The 20,278-nt window shown below is 35.8% G+C and overlaps 1 protein-coding gene and 1 long non-coding RNA gene across 5 annotated transcripts in view; one reads left to right on the top strand and one right to left on the bottom strand.

The window, feature by feature from the left end:
- The window catches only part of LOC123569854 (uncharacterized), a 31,734-nt gene extending 15,792 nt beyond the window's left edge, over window positions 1-15,942 (bottom strand). Inside the window, exons 1-3 of one of the 3 annotated variants that reach the window (XR_010582614.1) lie at window positions 15,710-15,942; window positions 7,557-7,643; window positions 3,686-3,804 (exon numbers count right to left, since the gene is read on the bottom strand). This is a non-coding gene — a long non-coding RNA (uncharacterized lncRNA). Of the gene's footprint in view, window positions 1-3,685; window positions 3,805-7,556; window positions 7,644-15,195; window positions 15,265-15,709 lie in introns of those variants that run through there. The other 2 variants (XR_012426681.1, XR_012426682.1) reach the window with 2 other exon arrangements.
- DIAPH3 (diaphanous related formin 3) overlaps window positions 1-20,278 on the top strand; it is a 494,792-nt gene that overhangs the window by 136,081 nt on the left and 338,433 nt on the right. For both annotated transcript variants that reach the window (XM_065533305.1, XM_065533304.1), the window contains 4 exons: window positions 12,362-12,436; window positions 12,524-12,593; window positions 17,881-18,017; window positions 19,881-19,986. In XM_065533305.1, the coding sequence (XP_065389377.1) occupies window positions 12,362-12,436; window positions 12,524-12,593; window positions 17,881-18,017; window positions 19,881-19,986 (388 nt within the window). The remainder of the gene's footprint in view (window positions 1-12,361; window positions 12,437-12,523; window positions 12,594-17,880; window positions 18,018-19,880; window positions 19,987-20,278) is intronic.

The raw sequence follows: 20,278 nt of genomic DNA, 5'->3' as shown, positions 1-20,278 counted from the left end.
CGAGTGGTCAGAACAGGTTCTGAGGGACTCCGGGTTCAGAAAGTTCAGAAACAGATGATCCAGAAAGGGAAGAGGAGGCAGAAACACAGACTGAGGAGTAGCCAGTGGGGAGGAGAACGCCAAATGCTGATTTCTGGACCTAAAGGAAAAGTGTTTCAAAATAAGGGAGGGACAAACTGCATAGCGCGCTGCTGTGAGGTAGGGCAAGATGGTATTATTGGAATTGGCAAGAGGAAGGTTGTTGCATCCTTTGAGAAAATAGTTTTTTTTGGAGTCTTGGTGGTAGAAGCCAGACTGAAGTGAGATTGAGTGAATGGATGGCAAAAAGTGCTGACCATGCTTGTGAGAAATTTTTTGAGACCTTTTGCTATAAAAGAGAGGAGAGAAATGGGAACTAACTGGAGGGGTATCTGAGGTCAAGTGAATGGAACTTGGTGAGCACATGGAGAAATCAAATCAGTGAGAGTTCAAAGAAGATGGAACTGTGAATTGGCCTTGAAAGATGAAATTATTTCAGTTCTGTGGAGGGGAGCATTATGAGTGCATTGCTACACAAAGGTAGCAGTGAAATGTATAGAATCAAGGGAAGATCATGGATTTAATAATTAGGACTGCTCTGACTAGCATTGGGTAGTAGTGACAAGTATTTAGGGTGGCAACAAGTGGTGAAAGGCCTGAAACGTGACCATAATGTCTTTTCCACATATATTGTTGGCAAATTAGTCTGTATTTAAAATGAATAATTTAGTGGTTTTTTTTGAACTAACGATATTAAATTTGATACTAAGAAACTACTTAGTATCCAAACAAGGTATTTTCTTTTCTATAATATGTTCCTTTTAATAGGGGACTTAAGTTTTGATTAGAGCACATACCAGTATCTATGTTTTAAAATCTATAGTTCTTTTACTGTTTTTTCATCTAAAGGTCAAGAACTCTTGTTTCTTGTGCTTTGTTTTTTTATCATTCCTGTTAACCTGGTTTTATTTTCATTTTATTTGGAATGCTTTCTCTAGATATTTTATGCCTTTCAGTATGTTATAGCCAAAAAGAAACTAGGAGAATACTACATTTATTACTGTGTTATCTGATATGAAAAGTGGGAATAAATGATTGTTTTTAAATATACAGTGTCCTTAAGAAGTATATTTCAAGAAAATATACATATTCGTGGTTGTATTTTGAAAGTTAGTAGATTTGACAATCTGAACATTATTTATAGTAGTTCCTGAATTCCCAGCCTGGCTGTGTAATTTAGTGTAATTTGGGTGGATGCACCATTGAATGGCATGTAGGTGTATGTTTGTCTTGCCCCCAGGGCATGCTAAGTACTTTGTACTCCCTCCTAGAACTGTTCATTTTAAGTATTTAGTCACCTTGGTAAAGGTAGGTGAAAATGAAAGCTTAAAATAAGCTATAATTATATTCAGCATTGGTGATCTATTACTCTGACAGAGGAATGTAAATTGGATCTAGATATTATACAGTATTAAAGCTGACCTTCCAAGTTTAAGGTACGAAATTTGTTAGTTTGTCACATGTGAGCAGTAATGTATTTTTTTCTCCTTTTAAGAAGCTTTTTGTATTGATTTTAAACCATCTAGGTTTGTGTTTCCCTAGGCATTCATGTAAGATTATTTTTTTGGGTAATTAAAAATATTTTTCTTATTACAAAAAATATAAGTTCATTATAGGACAATAAGAAAATACACAAAAGCAAAATCAAGAAAAATGTATAATATTATCTACTTAAATAGACACTAACTTCTTGGAGGAAGAGAGAGAGAGACAGACAGACAGACACTCTGTCTACAGAGGAAGTCTTCCTGTCTAATACTGTTGGTTGATTGGTTAAAAATTTGCTTAAAGCATGTAATCATCAAATAAATGATTCAAATATACTCCAAACATTTTTTTTTCAATCTAAAGGATAAACATTTTTTCTCTAGACATTTCATGTAGTGCCCAGACCTTTTCTTGGAGTGGGCAAAGGCTGATTGCATAAAGCATACCCATAATGCATTGTCTTCCTGATGTTGGTGTTTTAAAGTAGAACAGGATCATAAAGGCTCTGGCAAAGCAATCTGAATGCAGAACTATACTTCTGCTAAAAAAAAAAAAAAAAAAAACAACTTTTTTTTTGGTACTACGATTTCCCTTTAATATATGGTGGTTCCCACATTTACTTTTACAGCAATTTAAAAAGTAATCTATTTTTAACTTTCCAAATCATTAGGCTTAGTTTTCACAGAAGTACCTCTTTCCCCAATTGTGTGTTATCTGAATCATATAAATACAATAGTAAGTACAACTGTCAAGAATGGATTTGGAAACAAACCCAACTGGTTCTGGTGGGAGCAGTGTGTGGGGATGTATAAGAGAGTAGAACACAAGCCTTGAATTAGCTGACTAGGTGGAGGATGATTAAGAATGTGTTTGTATAGCTACACATATGTAATACATTTCTTATATGTGAACCAAAACATTGAAGAATAATAATAGAAAACACCTTATATACTATTTCTGCTTTTTAAACTTAAGATATATGAGCATCATTCCACTTCAAGACTGTAGGCATAGTTTTTTAAGTTTGGTTTTGTTCCTAGGCCCTAGCTAAGTGAGGTAGGCATCTTCTTTGCTCCTCTAATATTCTCTGTTTATTTTTGTAATAGTGTTTATTGCACACGGTTTTTTTTTTTTTTTTCATTATCCTCATTTCAGTCCTACAAATTTCTTCCATCAACTCTTTAATCCCAAATTATGTGTTTTTCTTTCTTCTTACTACCCCTTTTGTCTTTTAATTCTTTTGCAATCAGGATTTCACTTCCACAGAATTATTTACAAACTGCTCTTGAATTCATTTATTTATAGTTCTTTTTAGCCCTTATTTATTTATTTGACCTCATTTTAGCACTTGACTCTTGACTCCTCTGTCTTTTGAAACTTCTTCTTTCCTTTGGATTTGTTATGTCAGGTTTACTTGGTTCTCCTCTTACCACTGTCACTGCCTTTTTCTGATTTTCTTGGTGGGAGTTTTTGCCTATTCTCACACTCTAGCAGTGGATGTTTCAGACTTGTGTTTGAAAGATAGACTAAATACACTCTTATTTTTTTTTTTTATTTTTTTGCTAAGCACAACTAGACATACTGGACATTATATGTGAAACAAATAGAAGAAGACAGGCTAGGAACCTTGGGACTTAAGGAACAATGTGCTTGTGAGTTTGCTGGGTTGTCTTTCTGCCTTTTTGTCAGATTTGGAGGTGAAGAAGTGAGTAACCCAGAAATGACAGTGGGCACAGAACAAAGAAGTCCCAACAGAAGCCTTCTCTCTTAAACCAAAGGACCACAAAAATGGCAGCAAACAAGACAGAACATGTTGGCAATAACTGCTCTATATTTCTGCTGAATACCACAGAAAGAAATCTGTGGCCCCATCTCCACTCCCCCCACCGCCTGTCCCCACTATCAAAAAGCAAAGTGGGTAGCCTGGATTTCTACCTACAGAGGGCAGTAATGAGGCATTCTTCCCCCTCCCCACTGGCATTGTGTCCAAAGTGGCCAATAGAGTCAGGGCTTTCACCACCACCCAGTGATAACAGACGTCCACATGCCCCTTCCATGGTGCTATTGTAGGTTACATGGTGAGCATAATGAGGCAGTCCTTCTCTCCATCAGGGAGTGCCTAGATTCCCATCCATGCCAGGTGGTAACAAAGAATCTCTCTTGGACTTCTGTTTCCACCTTGCAGTAACGAGGTGGTGCTTTCTCTTCTTCCACTGGAACTGTGCCACAGGAAGCTTACTGAAATAAGAGGTTTATATAAGATTTATATAATCTTCTAACACGATATCCCAAATTTTCAAGCTTCAGTATAAAAAACATGTCATACCAAGAAGCGAGAAAATCACAAACTGAGTGAAAAAAGACAATAGATGACAACACTGATATGACAGAGATGGTAGAATTATCTGACAAGAATCTTTTGAAAAGCAGCCATCATAAAAGTGTTACAATAGGCAAATAGGAATGTGCCGAAACAAAAGAAAAAAAATAGAAAGTCTCAGCAAAGAAATAGAGGAAACTTTATTTCTTCTTTTAAAGAACCAAATGGAAATCTTAGAAGTGAAAAATACAATAACTGAAGTAAAAAGCTTATTGGAGGGCTTCAAAAGCAAAACATGAGGCTGAAAGGAAAGAATTAGTGAACTAGATTATAGAATGATAGAAAGTATACAATCTGGACAACCAGGAAAAAATAGATTGGGAAAAAATACATACAGAGTCTCAGGGAGTTATGGGTCTATAACCAAAGATCTAACATTCTTGTCATTGAAGTCTTGAGAGGAGAAAGAGGACAGGATAAAAAAGTACATGAAGAAATAATGGCTGAATAGAGTGGGCACGATGGCTCATGCCTGTAATCCCAGCACTTTGGGAGGCCAAGGCAGCTGGATCACCTGAGGTCAGGAGTTTGAGAACAGCCTGGTCAACATGGTGAAACCCAATCTCTACTAAAAATACAAAATTAGCCAGGCGTGGTGGCATGTGCCTGTAGTCCCAGCTACTCGGAAGGCTGAGGCAGGAGAATCGCTTAGAACCCGGGAGGAGGAGGTTGCAGTGAGCCGAGATTGCGCATTGCACTCCAGCGTGGGTGACAGAGTGAGACTCTGTCTGAAAATAAATAAATTATATATATATATACACATACGTATATATATGTATATGTATGTGGCTGAATAGTTCTCAAATTTGGCAAAAGATAGGAACTTACATAAACTGAATCACAAACAGGATAAACTCAAAATAATTCACTCACAAACATATCAAAGCCAAATTCCTGAGAACTAGACTGGGTACGGTGGCCCACGCTTATAATCCCAGCACTTTGGGAGGCTGAGGTGGGTGGGTGTCTTGAGGTCAGGAGTTTGAGACTAGCCTGGCCAAGATGGTGAAACCTCGTCTCTACTAAAAATACAAAAATTAGCCGGGTATGGCGGTGCGTTTATCTGTAGTCCCAGCTACTTGGGAGGCTAAGGCAGGATAATTGCTTGAACCCAGGAGGCGGAGGTTGCAGTGAGCTGAGATTGCACCACTGCCCTCCAATTTGGGAGACAGAGTGAGACTCTGTCTGAAAAAAAAAAAAAAAAAACTGAAAAATAAAGATAAATAAAAACATCTTGAAATCAGTGGCCAGATTGCCAATTTCATGAACTAAATGGGAAATATTACCAAGATATCAACAGGGTAATAAGGAAATACTTTGAACAACTTTAAATACACAGCTCAACAACTTAGATGAACTAGATCAGTTCTTTGAAAAACACAAACTACTAAAACACACCCAACATGAAATCGATAATTTGGATGGCCCTCTGACTATTAAGAGAATTAAGTTCCTCCTCCCCAGCAAAAGATCTTCAGGTGCAGGTGATTTCACTGGAGAATTTTACCACAAACTTAAAGAAGAATTAATGCCAATTCTCCATAGTCTCTTCCAGAAAATAACAGAGCAGAGAACAATTAATTTTCTTTTAAATGAGGCTTGAATTACCTGATAGCAAAACCAGACCAATACAGTACCAAGATAGAACAAAACAAAACCAAAACCCTCAAACTTACAAACCCATGTTCATCATGAATATAGTTACAAAAATCCTTATATAATGCATTGTATTGACAAGCAAAAGAGGAAAAGTCACTTGATCATTTGAATCGATACAGAAATAGCATTTGACAAAATTCAACACTTGTGCATAATGAAAACTCTGAGAAAAGTAGGAATAGAGGGTGAGTTCAGTTGTAAACCTAGAAAGATATATGTAAATTCTTAACACCCTCTCTCTGCAGAATGTGGCCCTTTTTGGAAACAGAGTCATTGCAGTGTAATTACTTAAGATGAGGTCATAAGGGAGTAGGGTGAAGTCTTGATCCAACATGACTTGTGTCCTTAAAAAAAGAAAGCAGAGATACAGAAAGAGTCTCATGTGATGACTGGAAGGATTGGCAGCTTCCATCAGAAGCTAGGAAGAGGCAGTGAAGGATTCTACCCAGAGTGCCAGGCAGCAGCCCTGCTGACACTTTGATTTTGAACACCTTGCTTCCAGAACTACAAGAGAATATATTTGTTGTTTTAAACTCCTCAGTTTGTGGTACTTTGTTGCTGCAGCCCCAGGAAACTAATACAGAGGGGAAATTTCTTAACTTGGTAAAGAGATCTAAAAAAATCCTGTAGTTAATATTCTATTTAGTGATGAAAGACTAAATGCTTTCCCTCTAAGACAGATTGAGAACAAGGCAAGGATGCCTGCTTTCAGGATGCTTATTTTACACCATGGGGAAGTTCTAGGTAGAACACTGAAGCAAGAAAAGGAAATAAAGCCATGCAGGTCAGAAAGGTAGAAATAAAACTGTCCCTATTTGCAAATGACATGGTTGTTTACATAGAGAATCTCAAGAAATCTACCAAAAACTGCTAGAACTTATCACTGAGTTCAGCAAGGTTGCAGGATTCAAGATAAAAATATAAAATTGTATTTCTATGTACTAGCAATGAACTTGTGGAAAATGAAATTAAAAACACAATACTATTCATAATTGCTCAAAAAATAATTGTAATTTTAATGAATTAGCCATAGACTTTTATGCTGAAAACTACAAAATAATGATGAAAGGAGTTAAAGAAGATCCAAATAAATGGAGACATCTGGTGTTTATGAATAAGAGACTCAATTTGTTTGTCTATTTGGGTTATTGGCAGAATCCAATTTCTTGTGATTGTGGGATTAAGACTCATTTCTTTTCTAGCTGTCAGTTGAGGGCCATTCCCAGGTTTTTCAGTCTACCTACATTTTTTGGCTCTTGTTTGGCCTCCTTCATTTTCAAAACCAGTAAAGGTAAGTTGAGTCCCTTTTATGTTTTTTTTTTTTTTTTTTTTTTTTTGAGACAGAGCCTTGCTCTGTTGCCCAGGCTGGAGTGCAGTAGCACCATCTTGGCTCACTGTAGCCTCCGCCTCCTGGGTTCAAGGGATTCTCCTGCCTCTGCCTCCCAAGTAGCTGGGATTACAGGCACTCACCACCACACCCGGCTATTTTTGTTTTTTAGTAGAGATGGGGTTTTTCCATGTTGCCCAGGCAGGTCTCGAACTCCTGGCCTCAAGTGATCCACCTACCTCAGCCTCCCAAAGTGCTGGGATTACAGGTGTGAGCCAGGGTGCCCATCCCTTTTTATGCTTTGACTCTCTTTCCTTCATCTCATCTGTCTAACTAAGCTGGGAAATTAAGAATTATATGATTAGATTGTAACCACCTGGATAAACTAGGTTAATTTTCCTATTTTAAAATCATCTAATTAGCAACCTTAATTCCATCTGCAACTTGAGTTTCTCCTTTGCTACATGAGCTAATATATTTATAGGTTCTGAGTTTAAGATGTGCAGATCTTTTGTTGGGCAAGGGTAGAATTACTTTCTTTACTACATATGCCTAGTTCTTTTATGCCCTTCCATTGCCCATGGCATTATATATGTGGTTTTTCAAGATCGAGTCCTTTCTTACCTGTTTGGTTTTATCTCTGATACAGCTTTCTCTGTTGCTCAGCACAGGCCATTTCTTTTATGTTTAAGTCTTCATGTGTATACCCTCCTGCTTAGAAAGACTCAGGTCAGACAGCAGATGCTTTGAAGTTCCCAAGAGAGGTAGATATTGTACGTTCTGTTCCCAGAGAGCCATGACTATAGCATTTATTACATTATGGAAATAATTTTGTTCGATATTTGTTTTAACCACTAGTCTGTGATCTTTTCAAGGGCAGAGAACATACTTTATTCAGTTTTGTATTTCTCGTATTTAGTGCAGTATCAAGAACACAGTGTTCCCTTTAATAAAGGCTGACTTGGCCAGGTGTAGTGGCTTACACCTGTAATCCCAGAACTTTTGGAAGCTAAGGTGAGAGGATTTACTTGAGGTCAGGAGTTTGGACTAGCCTGGGCAACATAGTGAGACCTTATCTCTACAAAAATTAAAATTAGATGAATGTGGTGACACATGCTTGTAGTCCCAGTTACTAGGAGGGCTGAGGCAGGAGGATCGCTTGACCCCAAGAGGTTGAGGGGGCAGTGAGACATGATTGTGCCACTGTACTCCAGCCTGTGTGACAGACTGAGACCCTGTCTTTGGTTTTATCATCTTTGATTCAGTATGAATAAATAACAGTTCTGAAATTGCAATTGAAATTTCTAGCTTGAAGGTTGAGACAGGTTCAGTCATGGTGTGGAGATCTGTCATCTCTGTGTTTATTACTGCATACATAAAGGCCACAAGCCTGGTTATCAGCAGACCTAGATGTTATTTCTAAGTTACTGTAACCTCTTATATATAACAATAGAAGAGACTTAGTTTCATTATAAAAAGATTTATTGAGTGCTCAGTCTATCCCATGCTTGAATAAATATGATATATAAGAAATGGTCCCTATATTCAAGGAGTATGCATCAGGTAAGATTACTCTTATGATCTGAGATTGCTCTTATGATCTGGTATGTTTATTCCAGATCATAAGGGTAATAATTCCAAGATTAATTCCATTATAATTCATGATGCATTTGTCTTTCCCTTTCTACAGCACATCTGGGAAGAAAGGTAGTAACTTTAAACAAAACAAAGGAAGGGTAGGAGGGTCAGTCTTTGGGGAAAAATACTTGAGAGTGCTTTGTTCCTTTTGGCCAGGAGATAAATCTGAGACCTGATTGTTGCCTGTATTGCTTAATGAGGTGACTGCGTTTATTTGCTTCCTAAAGCCAACAACGTGTCAGAAACCACTTTATATACTTTCTTCATCCTGTGTTTCTGGAAGTAGTAACTGAATTTCAAAGCCTAAGCTGCTTTTGACCATTTAAAGGCGGGTTAAACATTGTAATTCTGGGAATTTGTTCTCCCTCTCCTACTATTTTTGTTTGTTTGTTTGTTTGTTTTAATTTTTATTAAAATTCATCTCTTCTTTTCTCCTATATTGAGACCCCTACTAGGAGTGCTAAAGGGTAATATACTTAGAAGTTTTCCTTGAGGCAATTAGAGGAGTTTGATATTTCCTGTTACAGAATTTTAAGAGGTAGATTTTGTGTTAAATTAGTATTTAGCACACTACGGTTGCTCTTTTAAAGCAGTTTTTTCTGATACAAATGTCATACTGATCTCTATGTCATTTCTATTCATGAAAAAGAAACATGTGCATATTTATCCATGAATGCAGTTTATAGTTAAACCACATAATGCCTGAGGGTACTGTGCTGATAGGCACAGAAGAAATAGTGCAGATTTTAGTTCCTGGAGATTGATCATTTATAGATCAGTTGATAATTTTTTTCTAGGTTGCTTCTTACACTGATGATGAGAAATTTTTCATTTTTGTAGAAAGCTATGGATCTCAATAAACCTCTGTCAAGACAGCAGACCTACCTACTCAATATCACTTTTTATCTTGAACATCTTTTCCGGTGGAAATAGGAAGTGATTTCGTACCCCGCCCTTAAAAATAATATTGCTGAAAATAGTAGGGGTGAGAGTGAAACACTTGAGATTATTGCTTTATGAGTGATACTTGTTAATACAACAGTATGTTGAGTTTGCAAATTTTTAAGAAAACAGGGAGACATTTTATGCATATTTAATTTTTAATCTTTTTAATAAGTACTTTTGTTAGCTTTCTTTTAATTCTTATATTGTTTCTTTGGTTGTCAAGTGTCTCAGTTTTCTTTCCCTGTACCCTGTCCCACTTTTCTTGTTTTTGACATGTTTTATGAAATATAATGTGTAATCTGGTTTTCAGAAGGCCATTGCCCAACTCTCATTTTATTGTTGAGCATGGAACTTTAATAAGTTTTGTTTTATAGAGAATTTGTTTATATATAAAATGAGTGAGTAGGCATAAATTGTATTTGAATAGTTCATATTCTGTAGTTTAGGAGAGAGTTATATAGTGGGTCTAGAAATAGTTGACTTTAGACCATCTATGAGTCCCACTATTCTAGTTATAATTATGTTAAGGGTAATAAATTTTAAATAGCTATTTTTATTATTAATTATGTAGATCAGAGAACTTACTGATTTACATGGATTTGTGCTTCTTAAATTTTATAATGGGTCATAATATAAGCATATTAAGTGTAACTAAGTCTTTTCGTTATATTCGCATAATTTAAAATTACTTTGCCTGTTTTGGTGTGAGGCAGTTTGATGAACAGTGATTTTATTCTTCACAATGATTAAAGGTGATAGCAGTATGAATAATCTGAAACCATTTATATTGGCTTTAGAATATCTTTGTGGCTGTACTTTTCAATATGGAGATTGTTGAAAATTTACTTCAAACAAAATACTGAAGGCCCTCTGTGAAGTATTAAAGAGGAGTGCCTTATGAACAGTCTCTCTCCATGCATCTCAATGTCAGCCCAAGTAAAACTCTCAGATTACTTCTCACTTCCCTGCTGCATGTGAAATAGGAATAAATTCAGAATAGGATGTCAACAAGGCAAACAGTTAAGTGAGATGCTGTGTTGTTTTCATGAATCATGAAAACAAGATTCAAAATGCCTATAGGTAATCTGTCTGTCGCTAATAGTAAAGAGTAAACCCTTCACTTTTGAAGTAGCATCCTGGTTTGAAAACAGCAACCTCTGTTTAACATTTTTCCTTACCTTAACTATAATAGCAATCTTCAGTCTTTCACAAGAGAGTATCTTTCCTGTTTAAGTGCTTTTAAAAATTAGTTATTTCATGGCTTTCACTGGCAAGATATGAGTAAAATATTGTCTGACAAGAGATTGCCAATCTATATGGCAAATTTCTTTTTCTTTTTTGTAAAATCAGAAATCCTCAACATTGATAGGTGTCAAGTTGTGTTTACAGAAATGTGCAAATGAAGAAGCTGGATTTTAAATAATATTTGTATTTTTTATATAAATATATTGCATTTGGTTTTTATTCTCTTGTTTTCACTAGAAATGTTATATTGTATCTTAAGGAAAAAATGATATTTTGGTATTTTTTGATGTATGACTTAAGCTTGTTTTTATTCTTTATAATGTTCTGTTTTTCATTCCTTGAAATTTTTTTTGAGGTGGAGTTTTGCTCTTGTTGCCCAGGCTGGAGTACAATGGCGTGATCTTGGCTCACTGCAACCTCTGCCTCCTGGGTTCAAGCGATTTTCCTGCGTTAGCCTCTCCAAGTAGCTGGGATTATAGGCATGCACCACCACGCCTGGCTAATTTCGTATTTTTAGTAGAGATAGGGTTTCACCATGTTGGTCAGGCTGGTCTTGAACTCCTGATCTCAGGTGATCTACCTACCTCTGCCTCCCAAAGTGCTGGGATTACAGGCAGGAGCCACTGTGCCTGGCTGAAATTTTGTTTTTAACGTCTTATTGTTCAAACACTACATATATTCATACATAAAATCACATGTATAAGCACATGCATCCAAATAAATATACACACGTGTATCTTTTCTTTCCTTCATTCTTTTGGCAACAGATTATTACCATTGTATTATTTATTGGCCTAGGTTTACTAATCTCCACTGAAAAAAGGTATTCATCTCTACTAAGGTAGTTTTCCTGTAATCCAGGCAAGCTGTTGTTTAGTGACAGTAATGTTCTAGTTATGTAAAGTCCTGTGATTGGGTCAGTGGGTTTATGGGACAGATTTCGTTTGCTGAAGGTGGAGATACTCATTTAAAAACCAGCAATGCATTTTTTTTTTTTAATCGACTGAACTTTGAAACTTAGGAAATTCTTAACATTTATAGGAATGTAGTTCAGTGGTTTGGGAAATTCTGCTAAAGCATCTGCTTTTTTTGATTAATTTTTGCCAGTAATCTTTTTCTTTATGTTGATCTACATCTTTCCTCCATAGATCTTTACTCACTTGTACAATTTGTCTTCTTTGGCATAGCCCCAAATAGGCAGTAATTAGTGGTGTGCTGGTAAATATTTAGAGCCAGCTCTGGGTGCGTGGGCAGGGATGGCTCTGATTGGTTTGCCAGTTTCTTTGGTGTGAATACTTTCACTGTGGCTGATTTCAAGCTACCCATGTGATGTCCCTAAACATGAAGCATGTAAAAGATGTGCACAGTCTGCTCTTACAGACTTGTGTAAGCAGAGTTTAGCACACTATTGGCATATCCCATCTTTGCTTCTTTCGCAACCAAGATTATGAGTCATGAATAATTTTTATGTGTGGTGTTATTCTTATGTTTTAGTTACAATTAGGAATATAGCAAATATAAAATACTTGTAGGTATATAACATTATGATAACACAAGCTGCATTACTGACAATGTGTGACTATCTTTTTTCTGTTTTTCAGTTGGGTGGAAAACTTTGGACATGAGGGGCTTGGATTATTACTAGACATTTTGGAAAAATTGATTAGTGGAAAAATGTAAGTATTGCTAATAATTATTTTCAAGTAAGCATCATTCATGTGTCCAATTATAATTCCAACACTGCTATTTTTATGTCAATACAGCCAAGAAAAAGTTGTAAAGAAAAATCAACATAAAGTCATACAGTGTCTAAAAGCCCTGATGAATACGCAGGTATGTACATAGGTAATTAGTATTTGTCCATGACCAGTTTTGTGATATATGATTTTCAGTTGCAGTAAAGTGATGATATATCCTTCTGATGTGTTTTTCAGTCATGATGGAAAAATATTGAATTTTCTTTTTTTTTTTTTTTTTTTTTTTTTTTTGAGACGGAGTCTCGCTCTGTCGCCCAGGCTGGAGTGCAGTGGCCGGATCTCAGCTCACTGCAAGTGAATTTTCTTGAATTCTAGTTTCAACTGTCTTGCAATAGGAGAAACTTGATAATGAAGTTTCTTCTGATGCTGAACTCCTCATGTGTAGGTTAATTCTCTTTCCCCACCCTTTCCTCCCCCTCAACCCTGCCCACCCCAATCCCATCTTCTTTCTTTTTTTCTCGCCCTCCACCACCTTTTCTCCACTTTTTTGTCCTCCTCTTCCTCTGTTCTTCCTTCCTTAATTTCCTCTCTTAACTCTCAAAAGTATGGCATGAGTCAGCTTTAAGATCATGATTATTAAATGTGAGCTGCAATAATACTTATTACCAAAGGTTCAAGTTGGGAAGATTTCTTATATTCTAGGAATTTAAAATCTACAATGAAATTAATGTAAACAGATACAAGCAGGTCTCAGAAATGGAGCAATGATGTAATATTGAGAACAAATGTAATATGGAGGAATTTGCATAAAGAATTTACATTAGAAGGGAGAAACCTGCTTGTGGCTCTCACCTATAATCTTACCACTTTGGGATATCGATGCAGGAGGGATTGCTTGAGGCTAGGAGTTTGAGACCAGCCTGGGCAACATAGTGAGACGCCGTCTCTACAAAAAATAAAACAAATAGCTGGGCATGGTGGCATGTGCCTATAGTCCCAGCTACTCAGGAGGCTGAGGTGAAAGGGTGGCTTGAGCCCAGGAGTTTGAGGTATAGTGAACTGTGATTGAATCCCTGCACTCCAGCCTGGGAGACAGAGTAAATCCCTGTCTCTAAAACAAAACAAAACAAAACAAAAAAACTGAAGAAAAGAGGAATTCTTAAGCTCTTTACTGAAGTTAGATTTTAGATTTATCTAGCAATGTTTCTTTTTTGCTTTTATACTGTTAACTGCAGAAATTAGCATTATCTTATGCCGTTTCTTTAAGCTCCAGCATCTAAACACATCTACCTCATGATGTGTGAAGTAATGATAGGTGTTTAAGTTGCTGTTAGACAGCATGGGAGGAAATTTTACCTGTGGTGGTATGATTATTTTTGTTTTATATCAAAACCATCTGTATATTTCTGATTAATTTTAATTTATAATATTTTACCTTATTCTCATTTAAAAATAAACTTTTATAGGGCTACACACTTAAGTACTAGTACACAAATTATTAAGATTTATTTTGTATTTCTTTTACTAAATGTATTAGCAAATATTTATATTTTCTAATTATTTTTGTCTTATTAAACAATGTATTTTTAAGCATTTTCTGGAGGTAAGCTTTCTATTTTTAATTAATGAAATGTTTTTTCTTCCTTTCCTACTCTAATCAGATATTATTTTCAAAGAAAATATATGATGGAGGAATCACAACTCCTTTTATGCTGAATTCATGGTTCTTTGAAAATCAGATATTAGATATATAAGATAGCTTTTTACGTATCTGTTTTAAATGTAAATGAATGAAATAATCAAATTGCTGATAGGGAAAGGTCTTTTCCCATTAAGTACATAGAACTGGTTTAGGAAGCCCTTTCTAGAGTGAGAATATAGCAATTGGAAATTTTGTTAGTGATGGAAAGGCCGAAAGTAGAAAAAATCTAGGAACTTTTTTTAAACCAAAGGGGCATTTGGATCATAATTTGAATTTAGAAGAAAATCATGGTTAAAGTAAGGTGGTAGATAGAAGATAATATTCTTTCTTTGTTTCAGAATGAATCTGAGGAAGATTGAACTTTATTTATTTTCTAATTAATATACTATTATCCTCTTAAGAGATTTTTGTTGCTTGTAGTTTGTATACGTGGACCTATAAAATATTGCCATTTTATTTGGTGCTTTTATCTGTGTTATTAAGAATAAAAAGTTAAGTTATTGGTACTTAGTATTATAGTGTCTGAACTCTAAACCTAGCAATATGTGAAATTTTTGGTAAAGTTTTTTTTCCCTTCAAGATTGGTTAATGGTTTTCTTAATCTTTATTTGATCACATCTGTAAGTACAAAATTTGTTAAACCTCACTTATACAGTATTTGTTAGCATTCATTGAATGATGAAAATTTAAGTTTTAAGAGGAAAAAAATGTGCCTTATTTGGTACTAGTAATTAATTATACAATTAATGAGCAAATTTGATAACATTACATGAAAGTGAATTTCTTATAACATTAAATTGGACTAAGAGTATTTTTTAAATAGAAGAGAATTTTAATTGCCTAGGGGAAAGAAAATAAAAGATAATACGGATGAAAAGTTAGTATATTCAAATTGAAAGGTGATTAGAACAGAGGCTTCAGTTTGGTCAGTTAACTTTGTGTGTGTTGCTTTGAAGAGTGCACCCAAAGTGAGGGTGCTTTGCTCATGAAGCCAGCAACTTTACCCACATTATTTCTGCTACTGGGATTAGCTCACTGTGGGTGGCTGCTCAGCACCAGTAGTCATGCTGTGTGGGTCCAGATGTTGGGCATCCTACATGAGGATTTAGGGCATTAACTTTCTTCTACCTAAAACATCATCTTCAGTGCCTGAAATTCCATTTGTTAGCTAATAATAGGCCTCATGTGGAATGCAAGTGGAACCTGGCATTGATCCTCAGTTTAGAACAGGCCAGTTATCATATTGTCCGGAGTGTGTCCTTGACATTCAGGAAAGATACATCCTTAGACCTTTCAAAATTTGTCATGCCTCTCTAACCTAAAACAGGCCTCATTAAATATACTTTAATCCTAGCACTGGTAAGTTGACAACTTCTCACACAGAGTCAACAGTTTTTGTTTTGTTTTACTGTGTTTTTTAAATAATTGAGAGTAATTTTATACAAGTAGCAATTCTGTATTTAGGTATACTGAGTAGTAGTAATTGGCCTCATTCCAGTCTTAAAATGAGTGTGACACATTTTTGCATTACCAAAATCAGAGAATGTTACCTGGGATGGACTTTTGGGGTCACAGGATGATGGTTAAAACTGTGAAATCAGAGTATGCTCCTATTTCACCTTTCATACATGATGGTTTAGGGACAGAGGGCTTGACAGGGAAGGTAGGTAGTATCACTTGGAGGAAGTCAGCATGAGTCACCTTGGGTGGCTGGAGGAGTCACAGGATTCTGATTCTAGAAGGGCAGGTGTTAGCCAGGTAGATGGGAAAGGAAAAGGGAATACTAGAGGCAAGCTTTACTCAATTCCCAGGTTTATTAGGACAGAGCCAGCTCTTCTGTACTTGGTAATCATTGACTGACTTTCTGAATTGAATCTAAGTGGTACTTTATAAACCTGACAATTCCCTGGAATGATTATCAAGGCATATTGTAGTTTCTGGTCCTATGCCTGCCTTTTCATTCTTTTTCCAGATAGGTAATAGCCCAGGCTATCATAAAAGTAAGTATTTCCTGACTGTTTAGCTGTCTTGTTGTAAACTTTTCCCTATTACTAACAAGACAGAGTAATCTCTCCAAAATTCATATTCTGGGGCCCTTGGCCTTTCCTTGCACTTTCCCCATTGTTCCTGTGTTTCTTAGATAGTGGTTTAAAGTAAATACAATATTTCAGTCCAATACAAATGGCCATATACAAGATAGGAAAGTTATAAATAGGATTTTATAACAATCAAAGTACTTGGGTCTAAGCTGGTTATAGATTCAACTTTGATGCTTACATGTAGTGCTGATCTTGAGTTTAGTTCATAGGCCTGTAATTGAGAATAAGGTCCTTTTTTAGTGTTTGGTAGCAACCCTGATTAGTCAATTTCTCATGCTTTAGTAGGATCCTCTGAGATGCATGCTAGGTAAATAGTACTGTTTTATTGTTTCTATTCATCCTCTGTATTTTGACAGTTATCTTTCATAGATATGTCATTAACATAATTTCTTATCTTCTAATTAGATTTGACTTCCTGGCAGTAGTAAATAAACTTTATCTTAATCCCAATCGTCCCATTTATAGAATGAGTTTACAACCGCATTGTTTTCCTTATAATAAATACCTTTGTGATTAGAATACCTGTGCCCATTATGGCAGTTTCTACATGGCAATTGCCCAAATCATACTTCAGTTTTTGCTTATTTATGAACTAAATGCTAATATCTAGGCCTATATTTTGTAATATGGTAGCTACATGTGGCTTCTGAGCATTTGAAATGTGGCTAGTCTGAATTGAGATGTGCTACAGTGTAAAATACACACTGGATTTCAACTGTTTAGGAAGAAAAAGAAGTGAAATGTCATCAATAAATGTTTTATATTGGTTATATGTTGAAATGATAATATTTGGGATATATTGGATTAATTTTATTGAAAATAGTTTTGCTTGCTTGAAATTTCTAAATTACTTGTGTGATTTACTTTACATTTCTCTTGGACAGTGCTGATCTGTGTGTTTGCTTATGGTAATATATCTCTTACCAACCTTCCTTCCCAGGAAAAAAGATTTTCATGACCTCAGTGTCTGGTTCCGTATCTGGCTGTTTGTTTCATATGTTTCTGTTGGCTAATCCCATATTTCTTACTGTTTCCCTCTTTCTCCATTTGGCTAATTAACCTGTCTTAATAATTATCAGCTGTATTGTTGTAAAATCACCTTGAGTTATCTTTATTTGGTTTAGTTTTGTGGTTCTTGACATAAAGTGAATACCCTTATGAACTTTTGTTTTTTTTTTGAGATGGAGTTTTGCTCTTGTTGCCCAGGCTGGAGTGCAATGGCACGATCTCGGCTCACTGCAATCTCCGCCTCCCAGGTCTAAGCAATTCTGCTGCCTCAGCCTCCTCCCAAGTAGCTGGGATTACAGGCATGCGCCACCATGCCCAGCTAATTTTGTATTTTTAGTAGAGACAGGGTTTCTCCATGTTGCTCAGGCTAGTCTCGAACTCCTGACCTCAGGTGATCCTCCCACCTTTGCCTCCCAAAGTGCTGGGATTATAGGTGTGAACCATGGTGCCTGGCCATGAACTTTTTAGAGTGTTACACAGTCTATATTTTTTGGCTTTGGTAAGTGTAAAAATATATTATCCTATAATAATTTTTTAGTAATTACATTTCCTTCAGGGCATTATTTTTCTAATTAATTTCTAACATTTGACATCTTATTTTCAAAATATTGCAGTATGGCTTGGAAAGAATTATGAGTGAGGAGAGGAGTCTTTCCTTATTGGCCAAAGCCATGGATCCCAGACACCCCAATATGATGACAGATGTGGTTAAACTTCTCTCTGCGGTATGCATTGTAGGGGAGGAAAGCATGTAAGTGTTATCAACCTTTTTCTCTAATCATATAATAATTTAATACAGATTGATTCATTTAATGTTTCATTATCTACTCTAGGCTAGAATTTACTAGAATTTAAATAAATGTTTAAATATTTAAGGAGCTAAGTTAGATTCTTATTGGCCGGAAATTTTTGAGTAATAATTATTTATCTTAATTGATTTGTTAGTTAGGGGCTAAAATACTTCTATGAAAAACTGATTTCTTTATCATATTTAAACTTTTTTTTTAACCGAAACCCTAAATTTAAAAACATTCTAAATGAAGGCTTTGAAAATATACAAACGGTTCTGTTTCTTATGTGATTTTTTTTTTCCCCAGATAGAATTATTTCAAACTGTAGGTCTTCTCTATCCCCTTGTAAAAGCAAACATATTATGATTTGGAAATCTATATGTAAGGCAGACTAGAAAATGATTTATGTAATTGTAGTTTACTGGTTGAGGGTACAAAGTCCTTGAGCATAAAGCACATACTAGTGCTGTAAAGAACTTAACCACATTTGTTAGAAGTATAATTAAATACTGTTACATACATATTAAAGATAATTATAAAGATAAAGATTTTTAAAAATTAGGGTTCTAATTATAAGGAAGCATTTAAAAATTATTTAAAATGCCTTTTAAAAAAGATAAATATATAAAAACTAAACAGCCAAAAGAACTAACAGAAATATGCCACCCATGTAGGGGTTGGCAGAGCCCTGTAAGGGCAGCCTCCTGTGTTCATTTGAAAGTCAGCCTTGTGGAAGTCCTGCTGGAGTTGGAGGGATTGAGCAGGTTCAGCTTGATGGTTGGATAGTCAAAGACACCACTCGGCCTTGGCCTGGCAGTCTGCCCGCAAAGGGTGCCTACAGTGTTTATCTATAGAAGAGGTGTAGCCACACCTAGCAGCAGTCCCAAGCTTGCAAAGCCAGGCTTACAACTTCAGTACTTAAGACTGTATAAATGTTGGTGTACAAATCTAAGAGTGACTTTATGTGGACATATACTTTCTGAGCTTCCCTTCCCACTTTCTTCCTTTCCCCTTTCCCCCATCATTTTTTAATTCTCTCTTAACCTCCTCTTTTTCCCTTTTCTTCCTCCTCTTTCCTCTTGGACTCTTCCTTGCTTTTTTTTTTCCTTCCCTATTCTGTTATCCTTCCCTTTCCTTGTTTCAGAATGGGTGTCAATATCCTGTAAATAACATTTACGACTGCATGCCCATGTCCATGAACTGTGAGCTTCTCCAGTGTGCTGGATGCTGTTAACTATTTAAAAGAAGAAGAAGTATAGTTTTTGCATAATTATTATATTTTATATTGAATATTTATAATACCATACTATTATATATTTTTGACTATCATACAACTTCGTTTACTTAAACTTTTGAGGCATAAGGGTGCAGTGGTTGAGAGCATTTATATGGTGCCCACCACATAAACTGTCTGATTTCAGATTCTTGCTCCACCATTTCACAGATGTGAAACCTTGGACAGAATGCTTAACCTTTTTCTGGCTTAGTCTCCTAACCTATAATATGGGTTAATTATAGTACCCACCCCAAACAGTTGTTATATACTTTAAAATGAGTTGATATTTGTAAAGTGGTTTAAATGGTGCCTGATGTTAGTAAGCATTATATAAATGCTTGATAAACATCTTCACAGGGTTATTGTCAGGGATAACTGATTAAAATGTAATATGCTTAGAACTGTGCTTGATACATGGTATGTACTCGGTAAACTGCTTGTAAAATATATTGGCTGCTTAGGATATTGACTTTAGTAGGATAAAGCAATTGTATTATGGCATTTGTGTTTGCTACTTGCAATTTAATTGACTCAAATTTTCTAATAGCCTTGAAGAAGTTTTAGAAGCTTTAACTTCAGCTGGTGAAGAAAAAAAAATTGACAGATTTTTTTGTATTGTGGAAGGCCTCCGGCACAATTCAGTTCAACTGCAAGTAAGTTTTGTGTATATATAAAATCTATTTTTAAATGACATATATTTCTTTTAATTGTTTTGTGATTGGTTTATATGAAAACGTTGATATGAAGCTCTGCATGCCTTTTAATATTCTTTTATAGCATTATTTATTTATTTATTTTGAGGCGGAGTCTTGCATTGTCTCCCAGGCTGGAGTGGTGGCGCGTTCTCAGCTCACTGCAAGCTCTGCCTCCCAGGTTCATACCATTCTCCTGCCTCAGCCTCCCAAGTAGCTGGGACTACAGGCGCCCGCCACCATGCCCGCCTAA

Source organism: Macaca fascicularis, chromosome 17, assembly GCF_037993035.2.
Source record: "Macaca fascicularis isolate 582-1 chromosome 17, T2T-MFA8v1.1".
NCBI classification, from domain to species: Eukaryota; Metazoa; Chordata; class Mammalia; order Primates; family Cercopithecidae; genus Macaca; species Macaca fascicularis.
The sequence above is the reverse complement of the archived record's forward strand: the minus strand, read 5'-3'. Positions and strand labels throughout refer to the sequence as shown.